This window comes from Phyllostomus hastatus, unplaced genomic scaffold (assembly GCF_019186645.2).
Source record: "Phyllostomus hastatus isolate PE091 unplaced genomic scaffold, TTU_PhHast_1.1 phas_scaffold_55, whole genome shotgun sequence".
NCBI lineage: Eukaryota > Metazoa > Chordata > Mammalia > Chiroptera > Phyllostomidae > Phyllostomus > Phyllostomus hastatus.
In genome coordinates, this window is record NW_025334035.1 from 561,249 (window position 1) to 586,107 (window position 24,859).

General features: G+C 56.4%; 1 protein-coding gene across 1 annotated transcript; it reads right to left on the reverse strand.

Annotated features, from left to right (window-relative positions):
• Positions 1-3,145: 3,145 nt before the first annotated feature.
• Positions 3,146-19,698, reverse strand: P2RX1 (purinergic receptor P2X 1). Its single transcript, XM_045824671.1, has 13 exons — positions 19,548-19,698; positions 18,829-19,210; positions 9,948-10,095; positions 9,592-9,663; positions 9,080-9,149; positions 8,751-8,847; positions 8,347-8,427; positions 7,969-8,110; positions 5,990-6,117; positions 5,455-5,545; positions 4,973-5,038; positions 4,505-4,606; positions 3,146-4,393 (listed from the first exon to the last, which is right to left on the reverse strand). Exons 2-13 carry the CDS (start codon positions 18,963-18,965, stop codon positions 4,328-4,330), a joined length of 1,200 nt encoding a protein of 399 aa, XP_045680627.1. The 5' UTR covers positions 18,966-19,210; positions 19,548-19,698; the 3' UTR covers positions 3,146-4,327.
• Between the last annotated feature and the right edge of the window lie 5,161 nt (positions 19,699-24,859).

Here is a 24,859-nt window from a genome sequence, read left to right on the forward strand (position 1 = left end):
GGCTGCCTGAAGTACCCCAAATTCCTCCAGGCCGCGGCCTAGGCTTCCTAGCAGAACCTGGAAGGCACGGTGCTTCCCCCAGAAAATGCTTTGTCCCCTTCAGTTTCGGCCTGGCAAGCGCAAGACCGCCCCTCCCGGGGACGGGGGTTGAGGCGCGGTGCGTACGAGCTCAGGGATAAGGCGAGATTGGCGATGGTGCGCGGGGTCCACGTTGAGCGACCGGGAGAACGGCCTTGAATGGCAGTCAGGAGTTTAGCCATATGCTGGGTAGGGGTAAGGGAGACGGAAGAGGTTTTATATTTAGGGAAGGGCTCCGTGATCAGGCTGCAGGATGGCATAGCTGAGGGAATGGAGGGGACCCTCAGGGCGGCCTGACCTTCACAGCAGCTATTTCTGGGGTCTCTTTCCCCGCCACTCTCCCCTGGTGAACTCACCAACTCTTGGTTCAGCAATGCTAAGTTCTCCACCTGCGAACCCTCTAGCACCTCACCCCACTACTTGCCCAAGACAGAGCCCCACACTCCCCCAAACCTGGCCTCCTGTGTTTCTGTCATAGTCTGGAGCCAGAAACCTGGAAGTCACCATACGCTACCCCTTTCCTGCCCCAACCAGTCTGTCGCCAAGCCCTACCCATGCTGCCTCTTAAATAGCCCTGGAATCCAGCCACTTCTCTCTCTCTGAACCCCATTAGCTCAGGCCACCGTCTTCTTGCACCTGGATTGCTGCAGCAGCCTCCTTATTAGCCTCCCACCCCTATCCGATCTTACCACCCCACCCCAATAGCCTTTCTCCACCTGGCAGCCAGAGCAATCTTTCGGAAACACAAATCCAGCTAGTCAGCCTTGCTTAGGAATCTTCCATGGCCCACCAATATCCATCACCTCAGTCCTGACCACCTGCCTGTCAGGGCTTGGTTCAATACCCCTCTGCCAAAACCCTTCCCTCTGACCTCCTCACTGTCCAGTGTGGGTCACCAGCCCCTCCTAGGGACTTCCTTGTAATGGGCCTCTGTTTATCTGCCCGATTTCCCTCTGGAGTGGGAGCTCCTTGAGGGCAGGGACTGTGACTGATTCATCCAGCACTCAAAAGATGTTTGTCAAATGAATAACTAATTGGGTGAAGTAATTAGGGGGTGGGATGTGTGGGATTGGAGTTCTGGAAAGAGGGCTGGGCTAGTGAGACAGTTTTGGAAGTTGTCAGAAAGGACCCACAGTTGTAAGTAGAGCTATGGGAGAGGGTTTGATAACAGAGCAAATAAAGCAGGGGCCAAGGACAGAACATTCACTTTTAAGGGGAAAAGATTTCTGTACCAGTTTTGACTTAGGTAACAGAAATTCTAGGTAAGAGCCTCAGGGAAGACAGTCCTGGGCTGATGTGTCAGTTACACTCCACAAAGACTTTCCAGATGTGGCTTTTTCTACCCACTGCTCCAGTGACCTCTGGGTATATTACTTGTCTTTCAGGATGGTGGCAAGAGCTCCAGCCATCACACATAGGTTCCAGGCAGTGGGATGAAGACAACAATGAAGAAGAAGAGGGCAAAGGATCTGTGCCAGCTGTCTTTTAAAGAAAGTCCCCAGAAGGCATCACATGACATTTTCACATATATTGCATTAACTAAAACTTAGTCACATGACCAGACCCAGCTGCAAGAGGAGGTTGGGAAATGCAGCTTTCATTCTAGGCAGCCACACATCAGCCAAGAACTTAGGGTTGAATCACTGTAGAGAGAACAGATGTCTGGGGGCAACTAGGTGACTCCACTATGAAAGAGGATAGAACACAGTGCACCAGGCTCTGTGCTGGGCCCTTTCGTATTTTATCTTATCCCAACCTGAGTAGAGACTATTATTATCCTTGTCTCACACAAGAGGCTTGGAGCATTAAGCAATTTGCCCAAGGACACACAGTGACCTGTGGCAGCCTGCACAGCAGGTTGGCTGGAAAATCAGGAGAGGGTGGGTCCCAGAAGCTGCTGGAAGGAAATCTTTCAACGAGGGAGGGCTTGGTCAACAGTGTCAGAGGCTGACAGGCCAAGCAGGATACAGCTGAAGTGTCTACTTGGATTTGGCAACAAGGATGCTGCTGGTAACTTGGCAAGGACATCTAGGAGAAGTGGGGGCAGGGGCTGGAGGCCAGCTGCAGAGGGTGGGACACAGAGGGAAGTGGAGACTGGTCTTACTGGAATGGTAGCAAGGAAGGGGGAGCAGGCAGAGCTGCAGGGGAATTGGGCCAGGAGGAGGCACAAGAAGGGAGCAAATACAGGAGTGGGAGAGAGGAGAGGCCACTCTGCTGTGAGGTCTCTGGGTTGGGTAGAAGGGTTGGATACAGAGGGGGAACCTGCTACTCATTCAGGAGGAAAGGGGGCAGGAGGTGCAAAAGCGGGTAGGTCTGGATAAGGCAGAGAGGGAATAAGAGGGAGCTTCTGTCTGGTAAAATCTGAAGTATGATTTTTGGCTGGGGAAGAAGGCAGAAGGCCAAGGGCCTGCTAGCCTGTGCTGTTCAATATGGTAGCCACTAGCCATGTGTGGTGATTTAAATTCATTAAAAGTGAATAAAATAAAACATTCCATCCCTTGGTTGCACCCACCACATTTTAAGTCCTCAGTGGCCACATGTGGTTAGTGGCCACGATATCGGGCAGCACAGACGGAAAACATTTTGTCACTGCTGCTGGGCGGCGCTGACCTAAACAGAAAATGGTGAGGGGGGTGTCCTGAGACCCTGCCTGACCGGAAGTCCAGACCAGCAGTCATGCCCATGACAGGGCAACTGAGAACCCTTCCACCCTGTCTTCATCCAAGACCTTCCTCACCTCTGCTTTCACGAGGCCGCTGCTGAGGGTGGTTCTCTGTTGTCCCAGGCCCGGGCCTTCTACAGCACGGGCGGGGCTCGTGGGGGAGTGGGAAGAGCTCCAGCGTTCAGGGCTATGCCAGGACGTGGCCCATGGATAGATGGGCCCTATCCATGGGCCACGCACTGACCCAGCACTGACCCTGCTGGACTCAACACAAAGCGTCAGCTCACCACCACCCACCAACATATCCAGAAGGACCTCAAAGATCACTCAGCTCAACCCCACGGTTCACAGATGGGGACACTGAGTTTCAAAGAAGGCTGAGAAGAAAGTGCAGAAGGCGGAGGCTCGTCCTCATTCCTTTTATTGTACTCCACCCCTCGCTTTCCCCAGACCTTGTGTTCGGACACAGCAGGGCAGGCCTGGGGGGCTGGGGCTGGGCCACAGGCAGTAAGCCCAGGGTTTGGCTAAGGCCCCCACCTGACCAGAGGTAGCTGAGTAAGGATTCATGGCTGTGGGGGCTGGATAAGGAAGAGGGAGGGAATAAGAGGGAGTTGGGGACTTGGGGGGAAGTACTTTCCATGGAGGTGACATGGTATGGACCAGGTAGGTGTCTGTGCTTGCGGGTGTAGGTGTGTTCAGATGGTTGTGTTGGCAGGGCCCAAGCTGTTCAAATACATCGCGTGGATAGAAGGGTGATGTGCATTCAGGTGAGTGTGCACATGGGGGTGTGTGCACCAAACGCTGTGTGGCTTGTGTGCACAACACATACCTGCTCACTACTGGCACCTGCCAGGTGATGCGGGCCCAGGCTAAGTCTGATTCCTGATCAGAAACATTTTAAACACAGGTCCTAATACTGGCCTGGGGAGTTTGCTGCCCTTGCAAATCATGTGGCCCGCCTTGGAGATCCTGGTTCAGGAGGTCTGGTGTGGGCCCGGGGCCTGCATGGTTGACAGCTCCCCACGGAAACTGAAGCCCGTAGGAAACAGGGCTCAAGTAGAGCTTTCCCATAGAACTTTCTGTGGCCCTAGAAATGTTCTGTGCTGGCTAATACGGCAGCCCCCAGCCACATGTGTTTACTTAGCAGTGAAATATGGCTAGTTTGAGGAACTGAAGTCTTTATTTTCTTCCCTTTTGATTAATTTAAATTTAGTTACCCGTGGCTGGTGGCTGTTGTATGGGACAGCACAGGTCTAGAGACATGAGGCAGTGGGAGGGCTGAGGGCCCAGAGGGACAAACACAAAGCTCCAGTTCAGGAGCCGGAGAGGGGCCCCGCCCAGCACCAGCACCTCCGCACCAGGAGAGGCCAAGGCTGGCATGAGGCTTCCTTGGCGGGGTGCAGGGTTGGAGCCAAAGTTCAGAATTGCGCAGGTCTCTCCCAGTGTCCACCCTGAGCTGCCAGCAAACTGGTCTCTGCCTGGCTGAGAGGGTGGGAGAGCTGCCGAGGAGACCCCTCCACCCTGGCTGGGGCCCCACCAGGGCCCCGCCTGAAGCTGAGTCCAGTCAGGAGTCCTCGGGGCTATGGGTCAGGACGTCTTCATGTTCTCCTGCAGGACCAGGGTGGAGCTGGTGGCTGCGGGGTCACGCTCACCCTGTGAGAGCATGAGGGGGAGAAAAGTCAGCCTGAGGGGAGCAGCAGACTCCCCACCATGGGCATAGGGGCCTGAGGCCTCTGAAGGGCCTGACTCCGGGACTTCTCCTACCGCCTGTGGTCCCATGTCCTCCGCGTACTTAAACTTCTTCTGCTTGTAGTAGTGTCTCTTGGGCAGGATGTGGAGCAGCAGCAGGTCACAGAGAACTGTGGCCTGGGGGCAGAAAGGTGGTGGCTGGAGCAGGGAATCCCTACTGAATGTGGTGCCCTGGCTGAATCCTACACTCTCCAGACCTCAGGGTGGGGGTGGGGGCGGGGTGGGGTGGGGTGGCCAGATGAGACCCTGCAGGCCCCTGGGGACTGAGACTGCCCCACCATACCCCACCTCACCTCTGTCCCACCCCAGCTTTGGGCCTCAGCTCCCTCAGACACACTGTGGGTGGGTCCAGGGTGCTGGGGTGGGCTCAGTGAGGGTAAAGACAACTATAGCCAAGTTATAGGCTAAAAGACCTAAAGCTGCTACCGAGATGGAAGAGGAGGGACTGACCCAGCACAGTGACTCCCTGTCCCCAGCACTTACCACCCCAAAGATGCCGATCCCAGAGCCGATGGTAGTCATTGTAGGGATGATGTCAAACTTCCCAGCCTGGAGAGGGACCCCAGGGAGAAATGGGTTAACAGTCAGGAGTGGCCCAGTTGGAAAGGGCTTCCTCAGAAGTCCTAAGGCCAGGCCTGGGGCTTGGGGGCATCTCCTCCACTATCAGCTGGCCCCACAGCCTGCTGCACAGGTTCTGGCTCTACAGGTGACGCAGCTGCTGGTCGGGAGCCCTGGGTTTTGACCTTGGCTCTGCCTGCCTGGACTGGGGGAGACGGTGGGGGAGGTGTGGTCACAGACTGGAAGGCCTGCCCTCAACAGCACTCAAGCCCACCCATGTGTCATTAGGAAAACTGCTGAATGCAGCCCACCCAATCTCCTGTCATCTGTAACCAAAGACCCCCCCGCCAAGGCACTCACAGGACCTGAGGACCTGAGAGCGTGCTGCCCCTCACACTGACCCTCACCTTTCCATCCACGAGGATGTCAAAGCGAATCCCAAACACTTTAAAGAGGTGCCGGCGGTTGGTCCCATTCTCCACGAAATGCTTGGCAAACCTTGGGGAATGGGGTGAGCAGGGGAGGTGACAGAGAAGCATCTCAGGGCAGGAATTCCCAGAGCATCAGAGATGCAGGGGCCCCTACAAGTCCATGAGGACAGCCCCATGCCCCTGAATGTTGTATGGAGGTGCACAGGCAGCACCCCAGGCCTCATCTCAGGAATGCTGTACTCAGCCCTCACCCTGGATGCTGATGTCAGTAATTTCCCCAGCCAGCCCTGGCTGGTTGGGCCTCAGGAGGACCAAGAACCAGGGGCAGGGGCTCAGGCCTCCCAAGCCCTACTCCCTACTGGCCCCCTGCTTGGTCGACCCCAGGAGAACAGGAGCTGCCCAGGTTCCTCTGCTCCCCTCCCAGAGACACTTGCTTGGCCCCGAGGGTTCTGGGAATGGAAAAACCCACAGGACCACAAGGAAAGGGGTGCTAGAGGGGCCTGGCAGGCACCTGAAGTTGAAGCCTTGAGACAGATTTTTGTCCTGATACAGCCCGTGGAAGTCATAGATGGGTTTACAGTGTCGTACGTGCCAGTCCAGGTCGCAATTCCAGTCGATGGTGATGCCTATCACCCCACCCTGCCGGGGACACAGGCATATAAGATCTGGGGGTTCAGGAGCTTAGTCCTCACCCGAGGGTACATTTTAAAAATTGATTTTAGGAAAGGAGAGAGAGAGAGAGAGGGAGATCAATGTGAGAGAAACATTGATCAGTTGTCTCCCATATGTGCCCCGACCGGAGATAGAACCCACAACTTAAGTTTGTGCCCTGACCTGGGATCGAACCAGCAACCTTTGGTGCACGGGACAATGCTCCAACCGAGTCACCGGCCAGGGCAAGAAACTGCTGTCTCACAGCAGGTGCCGGCAATCTCTTGAAGAGGGAACATTTTTCGGCTTGAGAAAGATACTGAGAAATGGCTTCAGTGTCAGGTCCTGTTACCCTCTCTGGCCCTACCTCCCACACATCCCTCATACTCCAGCATTTGGGCACTTTCTAGACTACACCAGGTTTTCCTCCTTTGGGGCCTTTGCACATGCAGTTCCCCAGTTCCCCACAAGGCTGGCTCTTTCTCAGTCTTTGGTCATTCTCCCCTACGAGGCTTTCCCTGACCACCACCCCAGCCTAAAACACGTCTCTGTTACTCCATCTCTGTTTTCTTCTGGAACATTTGTCACTTTTAATCATATATTTATTTTGTATGATTACTTACTAACACATTTCTTCTAAGACTGTAAGCTCCGGGAGGAGGGTGGTCTTGTCTGTCTCACTCACTGACTCCTGAGTTCCTAGCACAAGTCACAGTGTGGGAGGCAAGTGAGTCGTCGTTGAATTAAAGAGTGAGTCTGTAAAGACTTGGACTAGGAAGAGAAAACTTGAGAAAGCGAACCTCTTCCGGGCCAGGCAAGGACCAGGGACAGGTGGGGGTGCACTGAGCAGCAGGAGAGGTGGGAGGTGGTCAGAGCGAGGAGGGAGGCTGACACCTGCAGGTGATGGTGGTGGGTGAGAAGTCCCTGGTGGGGGCGGCATGGAGACGCCAGGGATGAGCAGCTCTGATGTTCAGCTCCCTGGTCCTGCGTGTTGCTCAGTGCAAACCCCTCCAGGGGTGGGCAAACTTGGCCAAGGGCTGAATTTGTTTACTTACTGTCTGTGGCTGCTTTTGCTCCCTACCAGCTGACTTAGGTAGTAGGAACAGAGACCGTGTGGCCTGCAAAGCTCAAAACACTCTCTGGCCCTTTAAAGAAAAAAGTTAACTGACTCCTATTCTAGACAAATGTGCTGTTTGTGTGTGTGCGATGGAAAAGGGACGGATTTCCACCCTGAATAGGTGAGTCAGGAGCAGGATGTGAACAACCACGCGAGGACACAGACGCAGGGCTGCTGCGCGCCAGGCGGTCCTGAAGTACCGTCGCACCCGCGAACTCACTCGGTCCTGGAGACAATGCCATGAGCCTGGTACTCTTATTGCCTCCACATTGCAGGTGCAAAAGTTCAGACGCACTGGAGGTAAAGAACTTGTCTGAGGCCCCGCTGCTCTTAAGGACCAGAGCTGGGGTTTGAACTCAGTCGGACAAGGCTGTGTTCTTTATGAGACCCTGCTTCTCGTGGATCCCCAGGTGACTGTGGGGATCTTGGCCTCTGGAATTCCCAGGATTTCTCAGGGCCATGGGCCATGGGGTTCGAGCTGCTTTTTTTCTAATATTTTAAAAACAGTGGGACCTCAGCAGACGTCCAGGGGACAATACCTGCCCACATCCATTCATTTTGGGCACCTCCTCTGTGCCTGACCCTGTCTCCCCAATATCAGAGGATAAATCCATTATACTCAACCCACGCCAGGGAGGCTGGAGGTGGGATTAACCAAACCTGAAAAGCGTGTTGGCTAACAGTCCTGGACCCCAGCCCTCCCCACTCGCCTGGCACAATACCTTCTCGGCCAGGGTGCTGAAACTCTGTCCTGACTCTCGTGCCACATAGCCAAGATTGAAGACGGGGCACAGCGGGTGTAAGATCTTGTGATAGAGACATCTCTTCATGTAGGTGGCATTCACCTCTTCCACCAGGTTGCGCCTGGGGAGCAGAGGGCATTGGTGGCAGCAGTGTGCCAGCTGGGAGGGTGCCCATCCTGCCCCGAAGCTCCACGGATCCCTCATGGGCCCCAGAAATGCCCCGTCCACAGCCCTTAGACACTGAGGGCAGCCCACCCCAGGGGCCTGGCCTCCAGAGTGAATCAGCAAGGGGCAGCTGAGACCAGCGGGCACAGCCTCAGGGAGCCACCTGAAGATTTGCCCACTTTTCCCACGAACCTCTTGACCTCGAAGCGTGGAAAGCTGATGCTGTTCTTGATGAAGAGAGTGAAGTTCTCGGCCTCTCGGAGAAGGGCAGGGCTGAAGGAGACCACACTCACTCATTGCCCCCTCCCCAGGAGACTCCTACGCCCACCAGAGCTTGGCATGGTGTGGGGGGGTGGAGAGGATGGGAGCGCCTACAGGATCCCCCTGCAGACTTGGATGGGTGGAGGGTAGGTGTGCTCTAATGGAGGGTTCTCAGGGCCCTTGACCAAGGGCCAGGGGAATCTTTGGCCAGGGCTGAACAGATAGAGAGAGGGTGAGGTCGGAAGAAGGGGGGCCTGTTCCTTTCTAGGGGACACATCCCCTCTATCTGGGCTTGGGGATTCTGCTCCCACCTCCCTGGAAGGACCAGGTGTTACCGTGGGATGTAATCATCCACTTCCACAGGGCACCAGCCGAAGATCTCACACGTCCGCACAGTGTCATTGAAGGCCACACACTTGCCTGTGCGGATGCCTGCAGCGAGGGAGAAACCCCTGGGTGTCCGCCCAAAGCTGAGGGTGCAGAGGAGGCCTCCCACGCCCCTCCCCTAGAAAGCCCCATTGAGGCACCCCAGAAAAGAAGCCTGAAGACAGAAATGTGGCTGACTCTGGGACGGGGCAGGCCAAGGTCAGGGGAGAGGGCAGAAAGGACTTCCTGCAGAAAGAGGCCTGGGGCTGAAAGGGGCTGTGGAGGGGGCCGGCCTTACCTTGGGCCTTCCTTTCTGCCTTCCCTGGAGTGCAGCCACTGTCATCCTTGCACGTGCCCCCTTCTGGATGCTGGAGGAGGGGAGAGACTCTGGCCCCAGGCCCGTTGGCTGGGGTGCTGAGGAGAGCCCCTCCCACCCCCAGGGCCCTAGGGAGGGCCTGAGGCAGAGTCTCAGATGTCCTTGGGGTGGCCATTACTCAAGGCCTCCTTCCCCCAGTGCACTCCCAAGACCCTTCTGGGCTGAGGCCCAGCTGTCCCATTGCTGATGTCCGCTGGCAGGGTGTGGGGCTTGTAGGTGGGGTGGCCATGGAGGCTCAGCATCCTGCTTGGCATACAGCTGGAAGGGCAGCCTCAGTACACTGTGGACGGTGGCCTGTTACTTTGTGCAAATCCATGCCTGAAATCCCACCCCTGTGGACCCCCAGGAAGCCTATCCAGCTGCTCAAGGGGAACTCCTCTGCCATGTCATTTTCCCTTTGGGTCGAAGGAGGAGGGATGGGCAGCAGTGCTCACCTCTGCACAGTAGCCTTGGGCCTGGTGGGGGGTGATGATGAAATTGGTCATGACCACGAAGGAGCTGTCCCCCTGTAAGTGAGGGGCAGGGCCGTGAGCTGGAAGAATAGCCCCACAACCCAAGCACTGCCCAGCAGCTTGTAGAACCCATTTGATAGGCAGCATGACACTCCATACCCCATGGTGTCAAAGTGGGGTGACGTTAGCAGGCTGCTTCTGCCCTTCTTTCACAGTCAGGGAAACTGAAGCCCAGGGAGGGGCTGGAGCTGACTGGTCCCACAGGGAGGTGGGACAGAGCCCATCCCAGGTCTGAGCCAGGACTTGTGGGTAGAAGGGGTAGCCCTGAGTCAGCTCACCTGGGCCGGGAAGACATAGTCAGCCACATCCCAGACCTGGGGGCCCACTCCTGGGAGATGCGTCACAGTCAGACCCTTGAGTTTCACAGACACGCTGCTGATGAGGCCACTGGAGGTCTGGTAGCCCTTCTCATAGACAAAGACCCACCTGCAGAGAGTGGGGGAAGGGGTCATCCGAGGCACATGGGTACACAGCCCACTGCCCTTTCTGTCACCAGCTGGACCGGTCAAGTCCTTTCACTTTCCCTCCCCACATGCATTTCTGAGTCACTCTCAGCTCCTGACTCTACATCCGGTCTCCCCCCACCAGCTGACCACTGCTTGAAGCTCCTCCATTCTTTTTCCAAAATGCTCACTCCCGGGAAGGAGACCCACCAAAGGACTCTTTCAGATCCTTTTCTAAGAGCAGAATGTGTTGGTGCCTGAAGGCCAAGCTTCTTGAACCCCAATCCTGTTTTGGAGAGGACTCCTTCCTGAGGTCGTGCCACCGAGAAGCGGCAGAGCACGATGGCGGGAAGCCTGGGAGCATCTGGCCCCCAGCTGAGGCCCTTGGGGGAGTGGCTCTAGCTGGAGGCCTCCCAGCTTTCTTGGAGAATTCTTGCCTTCTCTCCCAAGCATGGAGAACCCCTATTCTTTGGGTTCTCCACTTTCAATCTGGGAGGTTCAGCAGGGCCCACCTCTCTCCTAGCCCCAGGGGTAGGCACATGATCAAGGCCTGCCAATCAATGTCCCATCACTCTAGCAACAGTGATAGGTCTCAGCATGGACATGCAACCCTGGAGTTTCAGCAGTGAGACCAGGATTTTCCTTGGAATTAATGGAAAAGAGACATGCTCCCTGGTGGGTGGCTAGCGAGGTGGTTGCAAGACCAGAACTATGGTTAATTATCTTTGCTACCTTATGGAGCAAGCTTGAGAATGAAGCCAACCTGGAGGAAAGCCAGGCCAGGAAACCGGGAGGGACAGGCCCTACAATGTTGGTTTTGCACCTGGAACCAGTCATAGCTAGAGCACGAAACATCTGCTTCTGGACTTCCTACATTAGCTAATGAAGCCCCTTTCTTTATTTAAGCCAGTTTGGCTTTGCTTTCTGTTGCTTACAGCTGAGAGTCCTGGAAACACTTCCCTCCAGAGTGCGGTTCTCCTTGCACAGCTCTGTGAGCCTGTGTGTCCGTGGTGCCCGTCAGGGTGAGCAGCTGTGTATCTCCAGGGCAAACCTGTGGGCGCCCCTACGCGCACATCTGACTGCACACAGGTGTGTTTGCCCCCCCTTCGCCCCTCTCTCCACCCTCAGTCCACCTGTCCAAGCAGAGCTTGAAGTCCCTCCCCTGTGCCTGAGAGCTCAAGCCTGCACCAGAATTCTCCAGGCTGCTTAGTCTGTCCCGCTCTCTAGCGGCTGTCTCCCGGATCCAGGTCCCAAGAAGGCAGCCCACCAATGTCCTCCTCTCACCTGGCATAGTCCACTCCTCTTTCTTCAAGCTGCTCCTCCACCCTCACCCGGCCACCGCCACTGCCACCCACAAGTCTAAGCGTGGTCACTGCCGCCCCCTGCAGGTCCCAGATGGCAACAGGTGAGACAGGACAAAGGCCACCAGTTGTGTGTCCTGACCCTGTCTCGCTCCTCCAGCCCTATGAGGGAGAGTGGGCATCACCTATCCCCCCACCTGGCTTGGGTTCCTTCCTCCAGGATGGCCTGTGGCTTCAGGCCCAAATTCAAAGGAGCTGTTGGGATGGATGTGGGAGCTGCTTCATATTCTGAAGCCCCTGCAGGGGAGGTAACTGGCCCCTCTCTCTTGGCACCCCTGACCCCCAGTGTCCTGCAGCACTTCTCTCTCTGCCCAATGCCAGCTCCTCACAAGACAGATGAGAAAACTGGGGCCTGGGAAGCATCTCTCCAGAGTCAGAGGTCAACCCCAGGCTTAGGGCACCCCGCCCAGGACTCTGCCCCCCTCCATTGAGCATTAGTGTGGCTGCCAGGTGCCAGAATTGGAGGGCAGTAGTTGCGGGGGGGCAGGGAGCAGAGGCTGCATGCTGGGCCTGGTGCAGCCGCTCTTGGTTTCCTGCCCTGGGGGGCCTGTCAGTCCTGGGGGATTGAGGAGAAAAATCAAACCTGGCATCGATGTCCTTAGTTCTGATGACAGTAGAATGACCGTGTGCCATCCCCCTCCTCCAAAGCCTTGACCCAGCTTTGCTGATGCCACTCTGGGAGGCCACCATGGGGACTGACCTGATGCCAAACACATTTTTGGAAGTCCTTCCCCTTCCAGAAATTCTCTTCCCAATTCTTTCTTTTCCAGCAGAGCCCTCTCCTGAGTCTCCCTTCTCCAGCGGCCCCTCATGGAAGGGCCGACTGTCGGCCTCCAGGGGCATGGAAGCCGAGGCTTCGGGAGCAGGCCTGCCACTCACCAGCGGTCTGGCTTCCAGCTGAAGACTGACCTCTCTGCACCCTGGCTTCCTCAGCAAAGCCGAGGTGCTGACGTCTGTCACGGAGACACTGTTCATTCAACAGATGTAAGTGAGGCCCCGCCAGGTGCTGGCAGCGGGCCTGGGGACAAGCATCTAGGTGGTCGTTGGGGCGGGGGGGTGTTCCCATGAGTTCTCTTTAAAGAAGTCAGCACGCATAGGCACATAAAGACAGTGCTCCTGTTTCCACGGTCTCTGCTCTTCCTTCACAGCTTCTGTTCGCGCCATCTGCCCCCACCACCCTGGCCTCGCTCCTCGGCCCGGGCAGAAACCCCTCCCTGGAGTTATTGCAGACACAGTGTGTCCCTGGGCTCCTGTCTCCAGTTCTTACTCTCTCCCAAAATTCAGTTCCACACATTCATTTCATCAGTCAACAAATACTTAACAAGCCCCTATTATGTGTCAAGCATTGTTCTAGGCATTAAGAATACATAAGTAGTCCTGGCTGGTGTGGCTCAATGGACTGAGTGACGGCCGGTGAACTGTAAGGTCACTGGTTGGATTCCCAGTCAGGCCACATGCCTGGGTTGTGGGTCCGGTCCCTGGATGAGGGTGAGTGAGAGGCATCCAATCGATGTATCTCTCTCACATTGATGTTTCTCTCCCACTCTTTCTCCCTCTCTCTCTAAAAATAAATAAATAACATCTTTAAGAAAATTAAATTAAAATACAGAAGTAAACAAGGCAAGCCAAAGGTCTGCACTCAAGGAACTTACAGTTTGCAAATGTCCTGCTGCTTGGTGCCACACATTCCTGCCCCCTGCCCCGGCCCCTCCCCCACTGGCACCTCGAACCTAAGTCAACCCTTTGGAAAAAGTCTGGCAGCTCCTCAAAAAGTTAAACACGGAACTGCCACTTGATGCGGCAATTCCACTCACAGCTATGTACCCAAGAGACCTGAAACCGTGTCCACGCAAAAATTTGTTCATGAATGTCCACAGAAACGTTATTCATCAGAATGAAACTGCAAACAGCCCGACGCCTGTCATCCCGAGTGTGGATACACAAACATCATGTGTCCATCCGCACAGGGGATGTTCTTCCACCAGGAAAAGGAAGAAAGCACTGACACGCTACCACACGGGTGAACCTGACAAACAGCAGGCCAAGTGCAGAACACCAGACACAAAGGACAGCGCACTGTATGATTTTACTTACATGAAACACCCAGAATAGACAGAGTGCAGAGTGGGAGGGGGTGGAGAGGGATTGCATGGGGCACGAGGCTTCATTTGGATTATGTCTGGAATTAGTGGTGATGGTTGGACAAATCTGTGATTATACTAAAACTCACCAAACTGTATATTTTAAAAGGGTGAATGTTACGGTAGATGAATTATATCTCAAACCAGAAATTCAGTGGAACCAACCTAATGCCTCCTCTGCCCACAGAACTTGCCCCTTTGGGGCCCTCACCATGGAAGATGGCGCCCAGCCTACCCATCCCCAGGCTCAAACCCTGGCACCACTCTCACTCCCTCCACGTGCTTCGTGTCCGTAGTCTTTGGGCTCCTCCATCTTTCCTCTCCTCCCTGGCCTTCCTCCGCAGACCCTGAGGGGCTGGCTGTGGGAGGCTGAGAGGAGCTGGGGCACATGCTGGGGCAGCTCCGGCATGGGGCTGGTACAAGGTGTAACACGGGCCACGGGAGGGAGGTGGCCAGACCTGGCCCGTGCTATGGGGCACAGCAGACTTGGGGAGGGGCAAAGCCAGACTCCGAGCCAGGAAAGGACTGAGTTAAGAGCTGGGGGCACAGAGGCTAATCATCATGCAGTCTACAGACAAGTTAGGATGACGATTTGTGTCTACATTTTTTAGTAAGTTGCCAACCTCTAAAAACCAAGACATTTCTCTCACCCATAAATTCCAATTTCCTACTTCTCTTAAGAAGTCAGCAACCCTGGCCATGCTGGGCACGTGCCCCTGCAGCCGTGACGGGCGGAAGTCGAGCAGTGGCCACCCCGGTACAGGCCTGCTGGGATGAAAGCCTCTGTCTTCCCTGCCCACCGCTCCTACCTTGGCCTCATCCTCTCCTCTTATTGCTGTTGCCTCTTCATAGCTGTCCTCTGGCCTCTACCCTCACAAGCACCTACTTGCCCCAGGCTTTCCCCTGCCAGACACCCTTCTGTGGCTCCCACCGCCTGCGGGAGGAAGCCCACGTTCCTCGGGCCAGGCTCAGAGGCCCGTGCCAGTGGGCCCTGCTCAGCCCTCCCCCTCCTCTCCCTTCCCTCCCTTCATGACTCTTTTATTGTCCCTTTCCCGCCCCAGGACCTCCTTTTTTTAATTAAAATATTGTATTTATTTATTTTATTAGATTTTATTAATTTATTTTTACAGAGAGAAAGGGAAGGAGAAAGTGCGGGAGAGAAACATCAATGTGTGGTTGCCTCTTGCCCACCCCCACTAGGGCCCTGGCCCACAACCCAGGCATGTGCCCTGACTGGGAATCGAACCGGCAACCCTTTGGTTCACAGGCCAGCACTCAACCACTGAGCTACACCAGCCAGAGCTAAAAATGTTTTTTTTATCCTCACCCAAGAATATATTTTTTTCATTGCCTTTAGAGAGAGAGAAAGGACAACAGGAAGAGAGAGAGAATTATTGTCTACTGTACATACCCTGACTGGGAATTGAACCTGCAATCTTTTGGTTACAGGATGACGTTCCAACCAATGGAGCCACACTGGCCAGGTCCTGCTCCAGGACTTTTGATCACACACTGCTTTCCAGCAGGACTGTTTGGACCAAGTGGGCATACAACCAGGCTCCACCAATCAGAGTGTTCATTTCCTTGGCCACAATGATTGGGTACATGACCCAACCTGGGCCAGTAAGAGCTGGACTCGGGACATTTATATATTTATTTATTTATTTATTTATTTATTTTTAGAAAGACGTGAAAGGAAGGAGAAAGAGAGGGAGAGAAACATTGATGTGTGACAGAAACATCAATCAGTTGCCTCCCAAACATACCCCAACCTGGGATTGAACCCACGACCCAGGCATGTGCCCTGACTGGGAAAAGAACCGGTGACCTTTCAGTTTGTGGGATGACATCCAACCAACTGAGCCACACCGGTCCAGGCTGGACCCAGGACTTTCGCTGGAACTCTGGAGAAGGAGATGCTCTTGTGCCCCAGGGGAGGCTAAGCTGGTGGGATGTCAGCTTCGAGTTGCTGGGGGCCCTTCTGCCACGATGAGGACAGAGAGCCTGCCTGAGAATGAACCCCGCCGGAGGAGAGCAGAGCGTAGGAGAGCTTCACTGGAGAACCCACACGGGACCAGCCATGCTCCTTATCTCCTAGATGAGGGAGCTGGAACTCGCTCTTCCTGTGGCCTCCTCATGGAGGGTCCAGCCAGGCCTGAAGCCCACACTGACTTTTCAGTTACGTAAATCAATCAGTATCCCCACTCTTCCTTTTAAACACAGTTTGACCAGGTTTCTATCTCTAGGAACCAAAGGAGTTCGGGCTAATTCACCCTCGCCTCTCTGCCTACCCTGCCCCCACCTCTGCGCTGCGAAGCCCGCACAGCACTAGGCCCGGAAAAGATGCCATAGAAGAAATGTCTCCAGATATGTTTCTCCCAGCCCTAATTTGCATCAGTTCTTATCCCTGGTTGGCATGCTCCAGGGTCCATCTGGAGGTCTCAGAAACACATGACTTCAAGAGCTCCCAGGCCTCTGTTCAAGGTTGGTCCCACCACTGCCACCTCCTCCAGGAGCCTTCCCAGACTCCCCTCTCCAAGCAGCACTCACAAATGTGAGTGTCCATTAGGACTCTCCTGTGTGCCAAAAAAGATCTTTGTCCCCCCCTAACCAGACCAGCCCCATGCAGGGACATGTCTCAGCACACCCTCTCTAGGCCTGCCAGATCACGGAGGAGACCCCTGCTGCCTGCACACCTCCAGTTACGGAGAGCTCATTACTGCCCAGGAGACAGCTCTAACTACAAATTAACCCCCATAATTTGAGCCAAAAACAGCCTTTGCTCAGCCTGCCAGGGCCTCAGACCCACCTGCTCCCTCCTCTTGCCCTGGACTTCTGGGACAGTGTGATGGGTAGAGAGCACAGCCTCAGTTCCCCTCTTTGGAACCTGTTCGGGTTCTTGGTGTCTCAGCCTCTCTGCCTCTGTCTCAGTAACTCTCTCTCCATTTCTAAGTCTCAAAGTCTCTCTTTTCATCCGAGTGGTTGTGCTCCAATGTCTGTCCCTCTGTCCAGTTCTGTCTCTGTGGCTGCCCACCCCCCCACCCTTGGCTGTGCCCCTGTGCCTGGTGTCCGTGAGTCTGGCATTTCTCCTATGCTTCCCTCTGCCCACTGCAAAACCAGACGTTCTGACAGACGGGGGCCTTGGAAAGAGATGTGTGTGGGGGGTGTGGTAATTAAAGAAAGGTGCCCTTCCTCAGAAAAGAGAAACTGTTGAGCTTCCATGCAATGTCTTCAGAAGGTTTTCCCCCATCCCTACTCCGTGGAACAGCTGGGAAATTGAGGACTGAGAAAGCAAGTTCAAATCCAGGCTGGTTTCTCTCCGAGGCTGTGGGCTCCTAGCCGAACACTCAGTGCAGCTGTGGGCAGTGGCCAGACGAGGGCGCCAGAGACAGAAACAGTCATAGCCCAAGCGAGAGCTGAGGGCTGGACTTGAGGGTGGATTGAGGGGTGTTGGAGGGACCTGGCCTTCCTCGCTTTGCTAAATGACTTGGGGTGTCAGTCCCCCTCCCTGAGTAGGTTTCCGTTCCAGGATATCAAGGCCGACTTTGGAGCCACGCAGTTGGATTCAAACCTGGTTAAGCCTCTCCCTAGCTACGAGATGCTGGCAGGATCACTCAGTGTCTTTGGGCCTCACTCGTGCTGAGAAAGCCACATCGATTTGGAAACTGAGTAGGCTGTTTGGGTTGGAGGAAGGGGAATGGGAAGGGGAAGAGGAAGGTGATGAGGTTCCTGTCACTGGAGGTATGTGTTCAGGGCTGAATGGCGGCTGGGGCATGTGCTGCAACAGGGGTGGAGAGGGAGGCTGTCCCTTTCCCTCTGACAGTCTCTGACCAACACACAGGAGGGCCCTGGAGCTGCTCCCAGGGCAGACCGGAAAGCCAACACAGGGAGCCCTCAGGGCCACAGTGAGGACAACATTTGCCCAGCCTCTCTGGGAGAGGGGTGGGCCGGCAACTGCTTTCTTCCCCAGATGGTCAAAGGTGTGGCTAATGGTGGATTGTCAGGCCTGTCCTGTGCCCCGTTGGAAAGGGGCCCGGGGAGGTGAGAAAGGAGAAGGCAGAGCTGAACCCCAGGGGTCAGGAGGCCTCTGCTCTAACCAGGACTTCTGGCCGACTTGCCGTGTGAGCTGGAAACCCCCACCCCGATCCTCAGTGTCCCTCACAAGCTCAAATGACGTTGCAGACGTCAGACCGGCCTGTGCACAAGAGGGAGGCAGAGGCCGTTCGCCTGGCCCTGGCTCCACTCACCCGGCTCTCCGGCAAGTCGGGGGCCGCTGCTTCAAGGGGAGAGCAGGCTGCTTTGGATGCCGAGGCCCTGGGGGACCCAGGAATCTGCCAAGCCTGCCCGGGGTCCAGTCCGCTGTCCTGGTTTGGTCCCACAGAGGGGTCCACACCCACTGGGCACACACCCAGACACATGGGGGCACATGTACCTGCACAGAGCTCTGGGTACGACTCACGTGCATCCTCACACCACACACACTTGTGTGCTCACACAAGCACATGTGTGCAAACCCCCGCCAGTCTGGCCTTGGCTCCCAGGACTGCCAGACTGACTTGAGGAGGATGGCTTTGGCATGGTCCTTAGGACATGCAGACCACAGAAGAGTGCCACCTTCCTTCTGTCCCTGTACTCCCGGGACAATGGGACTGGCCCTGAGATGCCCAGAAAGGAGCTGTCATTACTGAGACCAGAATGACCTCCAGCCTTTGCCTATGGTCCCCATTAGGGCACCAGGTGTTTCAAATTCAAGGGTCTCTCTGCTCTGGGGACCTTAGTTACGCAAAGGCCTTTCATGCTGGCAGGGCTGGTGGGAGCCGGCTGTCAGATGGGGTGTGGCCTCTGTCTCTTAGTTTGGGCCTGGCTTAGCTGGGAGGTCAGAGGTGAAGGGACTCTGGCTGTGGCTCACGGGGGGGCCCTGGCCTCCAAAACCACTCACCACTTGAGGGAACTGTTACTAGTGAGGCCGTTGCTGAGAACCCAGCAGCTTTGCTTCTTGTTCCCCAGAGGACCCAGGACATGGTTGCTGCTCTGTGCCTCAGTATCCCCATCTCGACAGTGAGTTAGCAGGCTTCCACTCCTTCTTAGGAAGGAGGGTCAGGAAGGATGACAACCAAGAGAGAGAAAGAGGGGCTCCTGGGAGTCCTGGGGGCACCCCAGAGCCCGGAGGACAGCCCAGGTGCACGAGGGCAGCAGGGAGGGGCCCGGACTCACCCAACAACGTAGACCAGAACCACCAGCTGGATCAGGCGGAAGATGACGCCCACCTTCTTGTTGCGCACGAGCACCATTCGGGGAGTGTCGTACTCGAAGAAGAAGGCGGCCAGCTCATCTTGCAGCCGCCGTGCCATGCTGGGCTCAGGGCGGTGCTGAGGTCCAAGCCCCTGCACAGCCTTTGCACTCTGGGTGAGCAGACACCCACTCCCACGGCAGAGTTTCTAGGGGCTCCCCAGCCCCTTACAAAGGGCAGGACAGGACAGATGGGGCCAGAGGTCAGGAGTCAGAGGTCAGTTGGAGGTGTTTGGTTTGGGAGGGAGAATCCCTGGGTGATCAGTGCAGCTCTTGGTCCCTGGCAGGGACTGTGGGACGGCTGCGCCTGTGGACAAATAAATTCCCAAAGATGGAGGGGGCGGGGCTGGTAGGGCCACCCAGGCCCAGCCCCACTGCCCCTCCTGGCTCTGCCTGGGCCCTACTGGGCCTCCGGAAACAGGAGCTGTTGGCAGGAAACCACAGGCCACTCGTCACAAGGCAAAGATAAAGCTGTCAGCCCCCCGCAAACCTGACAGGACAGGACTGGAGGCTCGGGCCAGGGCTTGGGTGGAGTGGCTGCAGGCCGGAGCCCTCCCCAAGCCAGGGACCCCTCCCCATGTCCAAACATCCTCCCACCCTGCCTCTTCCCCTAGGTGGGGAGTTCAGCCCCCTGGGGCCCATACCTATGAGGGCAGAAGAGGAAGCAGGGCGTCTTCCGGCCCAGCTGCCTGACACCCCCAGCGCCCGGGGCAGGATCTCCCACCCAGTCCTTGCAGGCCACCTTCCACCCGCCGTCCTCCGAGGCCACGCCTGGCTTGTGTCCAGCCAAAGGAGGAGCGTCAGGCTGACGTTCCCATTCCCCCACCTCTCCTACCGCCTGCCCGGCCCCAGCCACACCTCCACCTCCTGAAAGGAGCAGAGGCAGGCAGGTGCCCAGACAAGGCAAGGGCCATATCTGTCACACACAGCACCCGCGGGCTTCCTGAGACCCAGCCCAGGAAGCCTGACGTCAAGTGGGTTCAGTCACCATCCCTGGCTCTGCCCCTTGCTGCCCGTGAGGGGTATCTGTCCTCTCTGAGCTTGCTCCCTTGTCATGAAATGAGCATGATAATGGGATTTCCCTGGGGGGGGGGGTGTCCTTTCAGGGAACCTGAGACCACTATATAGCTTGGGGTACGGCCCCTCTATCTAGCTCCTGCCCTCAACCCCAACCCAATCCCTGAAGTCAGGGACCCCCCGGGATTGGGATCGGGATGGGGTGGGAGTGCCTTAGAGCTGGAGACCCCCCTCAACCCCCACCTCTTTCTGCAAGTAAAGGAAGTGGAGCTCAGAGAAGAGAAATGAGTCGCCCAAGCCTACCCTGGGCTGTGCTGAAGGACTCAGCTTAAAGCCTTCCTGGCTGGCCCTCAACCCAGGCTGAGTGTTCTCAGGGCTCCCTCTGAAGACAGGAGGTGCGGCTGGGCGTCCTCAGAGCTCCCACCTGCCCCAAGTTTAAGCTGTCCCACCCTGAATGCTGACAAGAGTCTTCCTCCTGGCCAGCCTTTACCGGGGAAATCACTGCAGGCAGGGAGCCAGGCCTGAGCTGGAAACCCCAGCTGCCTGTCTGAGCGAAGTCCCTTTCTGGACAGCAAGGGGCCCCACAAGAGGCAGGTTGTGGCCCCAACCAGCACCCCAGGTCAGCGTCCCCATCAGATCATCTTCATCCCTAGAGTTCCCGTTAATCTCACACTCAGCAGTCTGTCCGACGCCACTTCAAGGGGACCAGTGAGAGCCACATCCTGGGCTTTTCTAAGGAAAAGTCCAGAGCTGCTGGAAGCCAGAGCTGTGGTAGTCACATCCCCTTGGCCAAGTCCTGACCCCAGGCAAAAGGGCCTGTCCTCTTCCCAGCTGACCGTATGGCACTTGGAATAGCGGGCTTCAGGGCATGACTTGCTTGTGATGGGGAGTGGGGTGGATGCTGACACTGCCTCTGAGCCATCTCTGTGTCCCACCCCACTCACACATCCCCACAGGCACACTGCCCTCAGAAGGGCAGCAGGTGCTGAACGAGGTGGGGGAGAGGGAGAGGGGGGAGGGGGAGGGGCAGGAGAGGGAGCTAAGGAAGTCAGGCAGTTATTCTCCAGTTGTGTCTGTTCCTTTCATACCATTACCATGACCTACTCCTCCTCCTCCTCCTTCTCCAAGGATCCAGGCTTGCTGACCGGCAGATGGACCAATGGACAGATGGCCTCCCCTGCCTGACTAAGTTTAGCAGCTCTGTGGAGGGTGGAGGGGCCTGTGCCCTTCCTGGAGGCCAGCCAGGCCCTCCAGGGGGTGTGCACAGGCTCCAGTGAGTCCCCTTAGCCACTCAGACAGACTTGCTTAGGGTGCAGGCAGGTACGGCTGTTGTGGCCTTGGTGCTGGCCCTGACCCTGGGAAAACAGATTGGCAAGGAGGACTGTCTCGCTTGGGGTTGTTGTCAGCTCCAAAACATGCCCAAAAGGAAAAGAAATAAAAGCAATTACTTTTCTCTCCCCAGATGTCTTTGCAACTGATAAGGTCAACGTCTCTTTTACTGGTTCTTTTTTTTTTTTAATAAACGGATAAATTCTTATTTATTTATGTATTTATTTATTATCTTCACCCAAGGACATTTTTCTCATTGCTTTTAGAGAGACAGGGAGGGAGAGAGAGAAACATTGATTGGTTTCCTTGACATACCTGCCTGGACTGGAGATATATACACCCGACCTTTGATCGAACCCACAGCCTAAGTATGTGCCCTGACTGGGAACTGAACCTGCAACCTTTTGGCTACAGGATGATGCTGCATCCCACTGAACCACACTGGCCAGGGCTGTCTCACTGGTTCTAAGACATATCTTTCCATCCGAGGCCTATCCTTTCCTGCCCCTGGCCCCAACTCCGGCATCCCAGGAGCAGACACCTGTGTCTATTCTAGGCATTGTGGGGGACAGAGGTGGCCAGGGCAGGGGTTACAGTTCAAAGGGACCGTGATGCCTTCACATTCAGTAGGTTTTTTAAAAACAGCCCTGTGAGGTAGGTCCTAGAATCCTCATTTTACAGATAGGGAAACTGAGGCTCTGCTCATTTTACAGATAGGGAAACTGAGGCTCTGCAAGTTGAATGCCTTGCCCATGGTCACACAGCAAGTAGCTCTATGTCTGCTGGTGGCCAGGAGGAAGGCTCCCCCAAAGTCTGAGAGCTTGGCCCAGAGCCCACCCCAAGACTCCAGCATTTGGGAGTGTCCAGACCAGCCTTATAAGCCCAAAGGCCGGGTGGCCAGCTTGGGCACTGGCCAGGCCTTGTAGGGAGAGAAGGCTGCACTGCCAAGCGCTCGGCCCCAGGACAGCCTCCCCTGCCGGGCTAAATTTAGCGGCTCTGTGGAGGGTGGGGGCCCATGCCCCTCCTGGAGGCTAGCCCAGGCCCTCAGTGGGGTCGCCACAGGCTCCAGGGGGTCTCCTTAGCCACTGAGAGTTCCAAGGTTGCAGGGCCACATCTCTGCCCGCCAAGTTCAGCCCAACCCCCCACACCATCTGGGACTCCTTTGGCAACCAAGGGGCTCACCCAATGCCACGGGCCCCTCAGGTGCTGCTGGAATAGGGCCCTGGGCCAGTTTAGCAGACTGTCTGGGGGAGGTTGGGGGGCAGGCATCTGGGGCCTCCAGGTTGACAGGTTGACATCTCCCTCCCGCCCAGACCTTGGACTGCTCCTCTGGCTTCCTTTTCCACCATCTAGGAGCCAGGGTGGGCTGGAGCCTCTCCTCCTGAGCGCCCAAGGCCGCCCCCCATGCCCCGCTCTGCCTCTCCTTCTGGGCTACTTCCTCTGGGTCTCCAGCCTCTTCCCACCCCTGGAATGTGGGGAATTCCTCCTCTCTGCCCCTCAAACCCCTTGGGAGGTTGGTGTCCTAGTCCTCCCTGTGTGCTGAGGATGCCAAGCCCTCTGCACCCATGGGGCAGCTGCGTTTCCCCGCCACCTCCTTTGGCACCTTGTTTTTTTCCTAAATTGAACTGTTTTGAGGTACACCTTACACACAACACATACAAGTTAGACACAGTTTGATGAGCTTTGACAAATGCATGTAACGCCCCATCGTGGCCCTAGAATGCCCCCTCCTGCCTCTCTGTTACTGTTCTTCCTGCAGCCCCAGCCCCCACAACCTGCTTCCTCGCTGCAGATTTGTTTTGCCTTTTCTAGAAATTCACAGAGGTGGAATCGCACAGTATTTGCTGTGTCTGGCTTCTTTTACTCGGCACCAGGGATTTAAGCGCCATCCAGGCTGCTGCATATATGGGCATGTTCCTTCTTACTGCCCGGAACTGCTCCTCTGGGTGGACGCACCACTCTTTGTCTGTCCTTCCGCTGCCGATGGACATTCGGGGTGTTCCCAGTGTGGGCTACGGTGAAGAGAGCTGTGGACACCTGAGTTCAGGCCTTGGACATGTGGACAAACATCTTCCTTTCCCTTTTTGACCCCCGGTGTCTCCCAGTGCAGCCCCCGCTGGGTCGGTCCCTCCCACCCCGCTGAGGGGTACAGTGTGGGGGCACGAGGAGCACCAAGTCCTGGCCGCCCAAGGGGTAAGGGAGGTTGTGAGCATTTTGGCAGCTGCCAGCCCTGAGCCAGTGGGGAGCGTGCCGAGCGTGCCGGGGCTCGCCCTGGAATTCCCTCCTGCCCCTGGCAAGCGGTGGTGAGGTGGGAAACCTCTGTTTACCTTGGCTGCTCCATCTTGCCCTGTCAGGCTCCATGCCGTGGGCTGGACAAGGCCAGACTCAGGCAGGCCTGGCCGTGAGCCCCAGCGGTGGCTGGGAATGCTGGAGCCACCTCCTACGAAAGCCCCCCAAGCTCATTTTAGCCCACACCCTGCCTGTCCACCATAATGTGGCCAGCCTCGTAGGGGGCCTCAGGCTCCTTGTCTGTAGGATGAGCTCTAATGCCTGCCTGGCCCACCTCAGGAGCTGGTCGAGGACCCTGGAGATGAGGATGAGAAGGTTTCTGTGGTCTGGGAGGTCTTCTAGATGGACCTTGTGGAAGGGAGAATGCTTCTGCCCACCCCTGGCTCTGCGCACCAAATCCTGTCCCCCACCCCCACCCCACCAAACCCTGGGAGCGCCCAAGGGGTGGGCCTGGTCTCCTGCGGTCACTGTTGGTTTTGTGGACATGTGACCTACATAGTAGCATGGGGCCCTGAGCTCAGAAAGACCTTACACTTGGTTTAATGCTCTGCTCTCACTGCTATGAAGTTCATTTTTGACAAGGGGCTGCACATTTTAATTTTGCTTCGAGCCCCACACTTTATGTGAATGGACCTGCGTCTAGCCCTATGGGCAGTACCTGCATCCCCTTCCCACGGCAGCTGAAAAGACGGAACCTTCACAGTAAGTCTTCCCTCCAGAAGGTTGCAAGGGGGTGGAGGAACATGGGTATTCCCTTCCCAGACTCCTTGCTCCCAGGGGCAGGGCCACCTAGGTGAGTCTGTTCACCCCAAACGTCCTGGCAAGGCCTCCAGACGGTCTGAGCTGAGCTCGGCCTTGGGGAGGAACATCTGAGCTGGGCTCAGAAGGGCAAGAAGTGGATGGCCTTCCAGGGTTCAAGGAGGGGAAGGGAACAAAGTGAGTGAAAACTGGGGGAGACACAGAACCACAAGGGGCCCCTGATATGCAGAGAGCAGGCCCAGCCAGGCCCCAGGCCAAGGTTTGAGCCCCTCCCAGCCTCAGTTTCCTCAGTGGTGACCTGTGAATTGTGATTTGTGCAACGGGCTTTGAACACGTGACACGCTGTTGAGCACTGTCCCTGGGAGGGGTAGGCCGCGGCGCCTCTTCCGCTCGGTGAGCTCAGGAAGTCAGCGCCCCTCCCTCGCCTGGTTGTGGAGGAAGACAGGGGCCCCAGGCGTCTGCTCAGGCGTCCTGGGCTGGGGTGGGTGCTGGTGTTGGGCCCCAGGGGGACAATGAGTGGGAAGATGCGGCAGAGGTCACTCTCCAGGAACACAGACGCTGC

Bases quoted from the DNA above. Each gene is read 5' to 3' on its own strand.
- P2RX1 (XM_045824671.1), bottom strand. From the start codon at position 18,965: ATGGCACGGCGGCTGCAAGATGAGCTGGCCGCCTTCTTCTTCGAGTAC. The intron at 9,664-9,947 runs GTGAGCTGACTC...CCTCACTTACAG, and splicing joins ACTATGTCTTCCCGGCCCAG to GGGGACAGCTCCTTCGTGGT. The intron at 5,546-5,989 runs GTGCCTGCCAGG...CCATTCCCCAAG, and splicing joins TCTCAAGGCTTCAACTTCAG to GTTTGCCAAGCATTTCGTGG.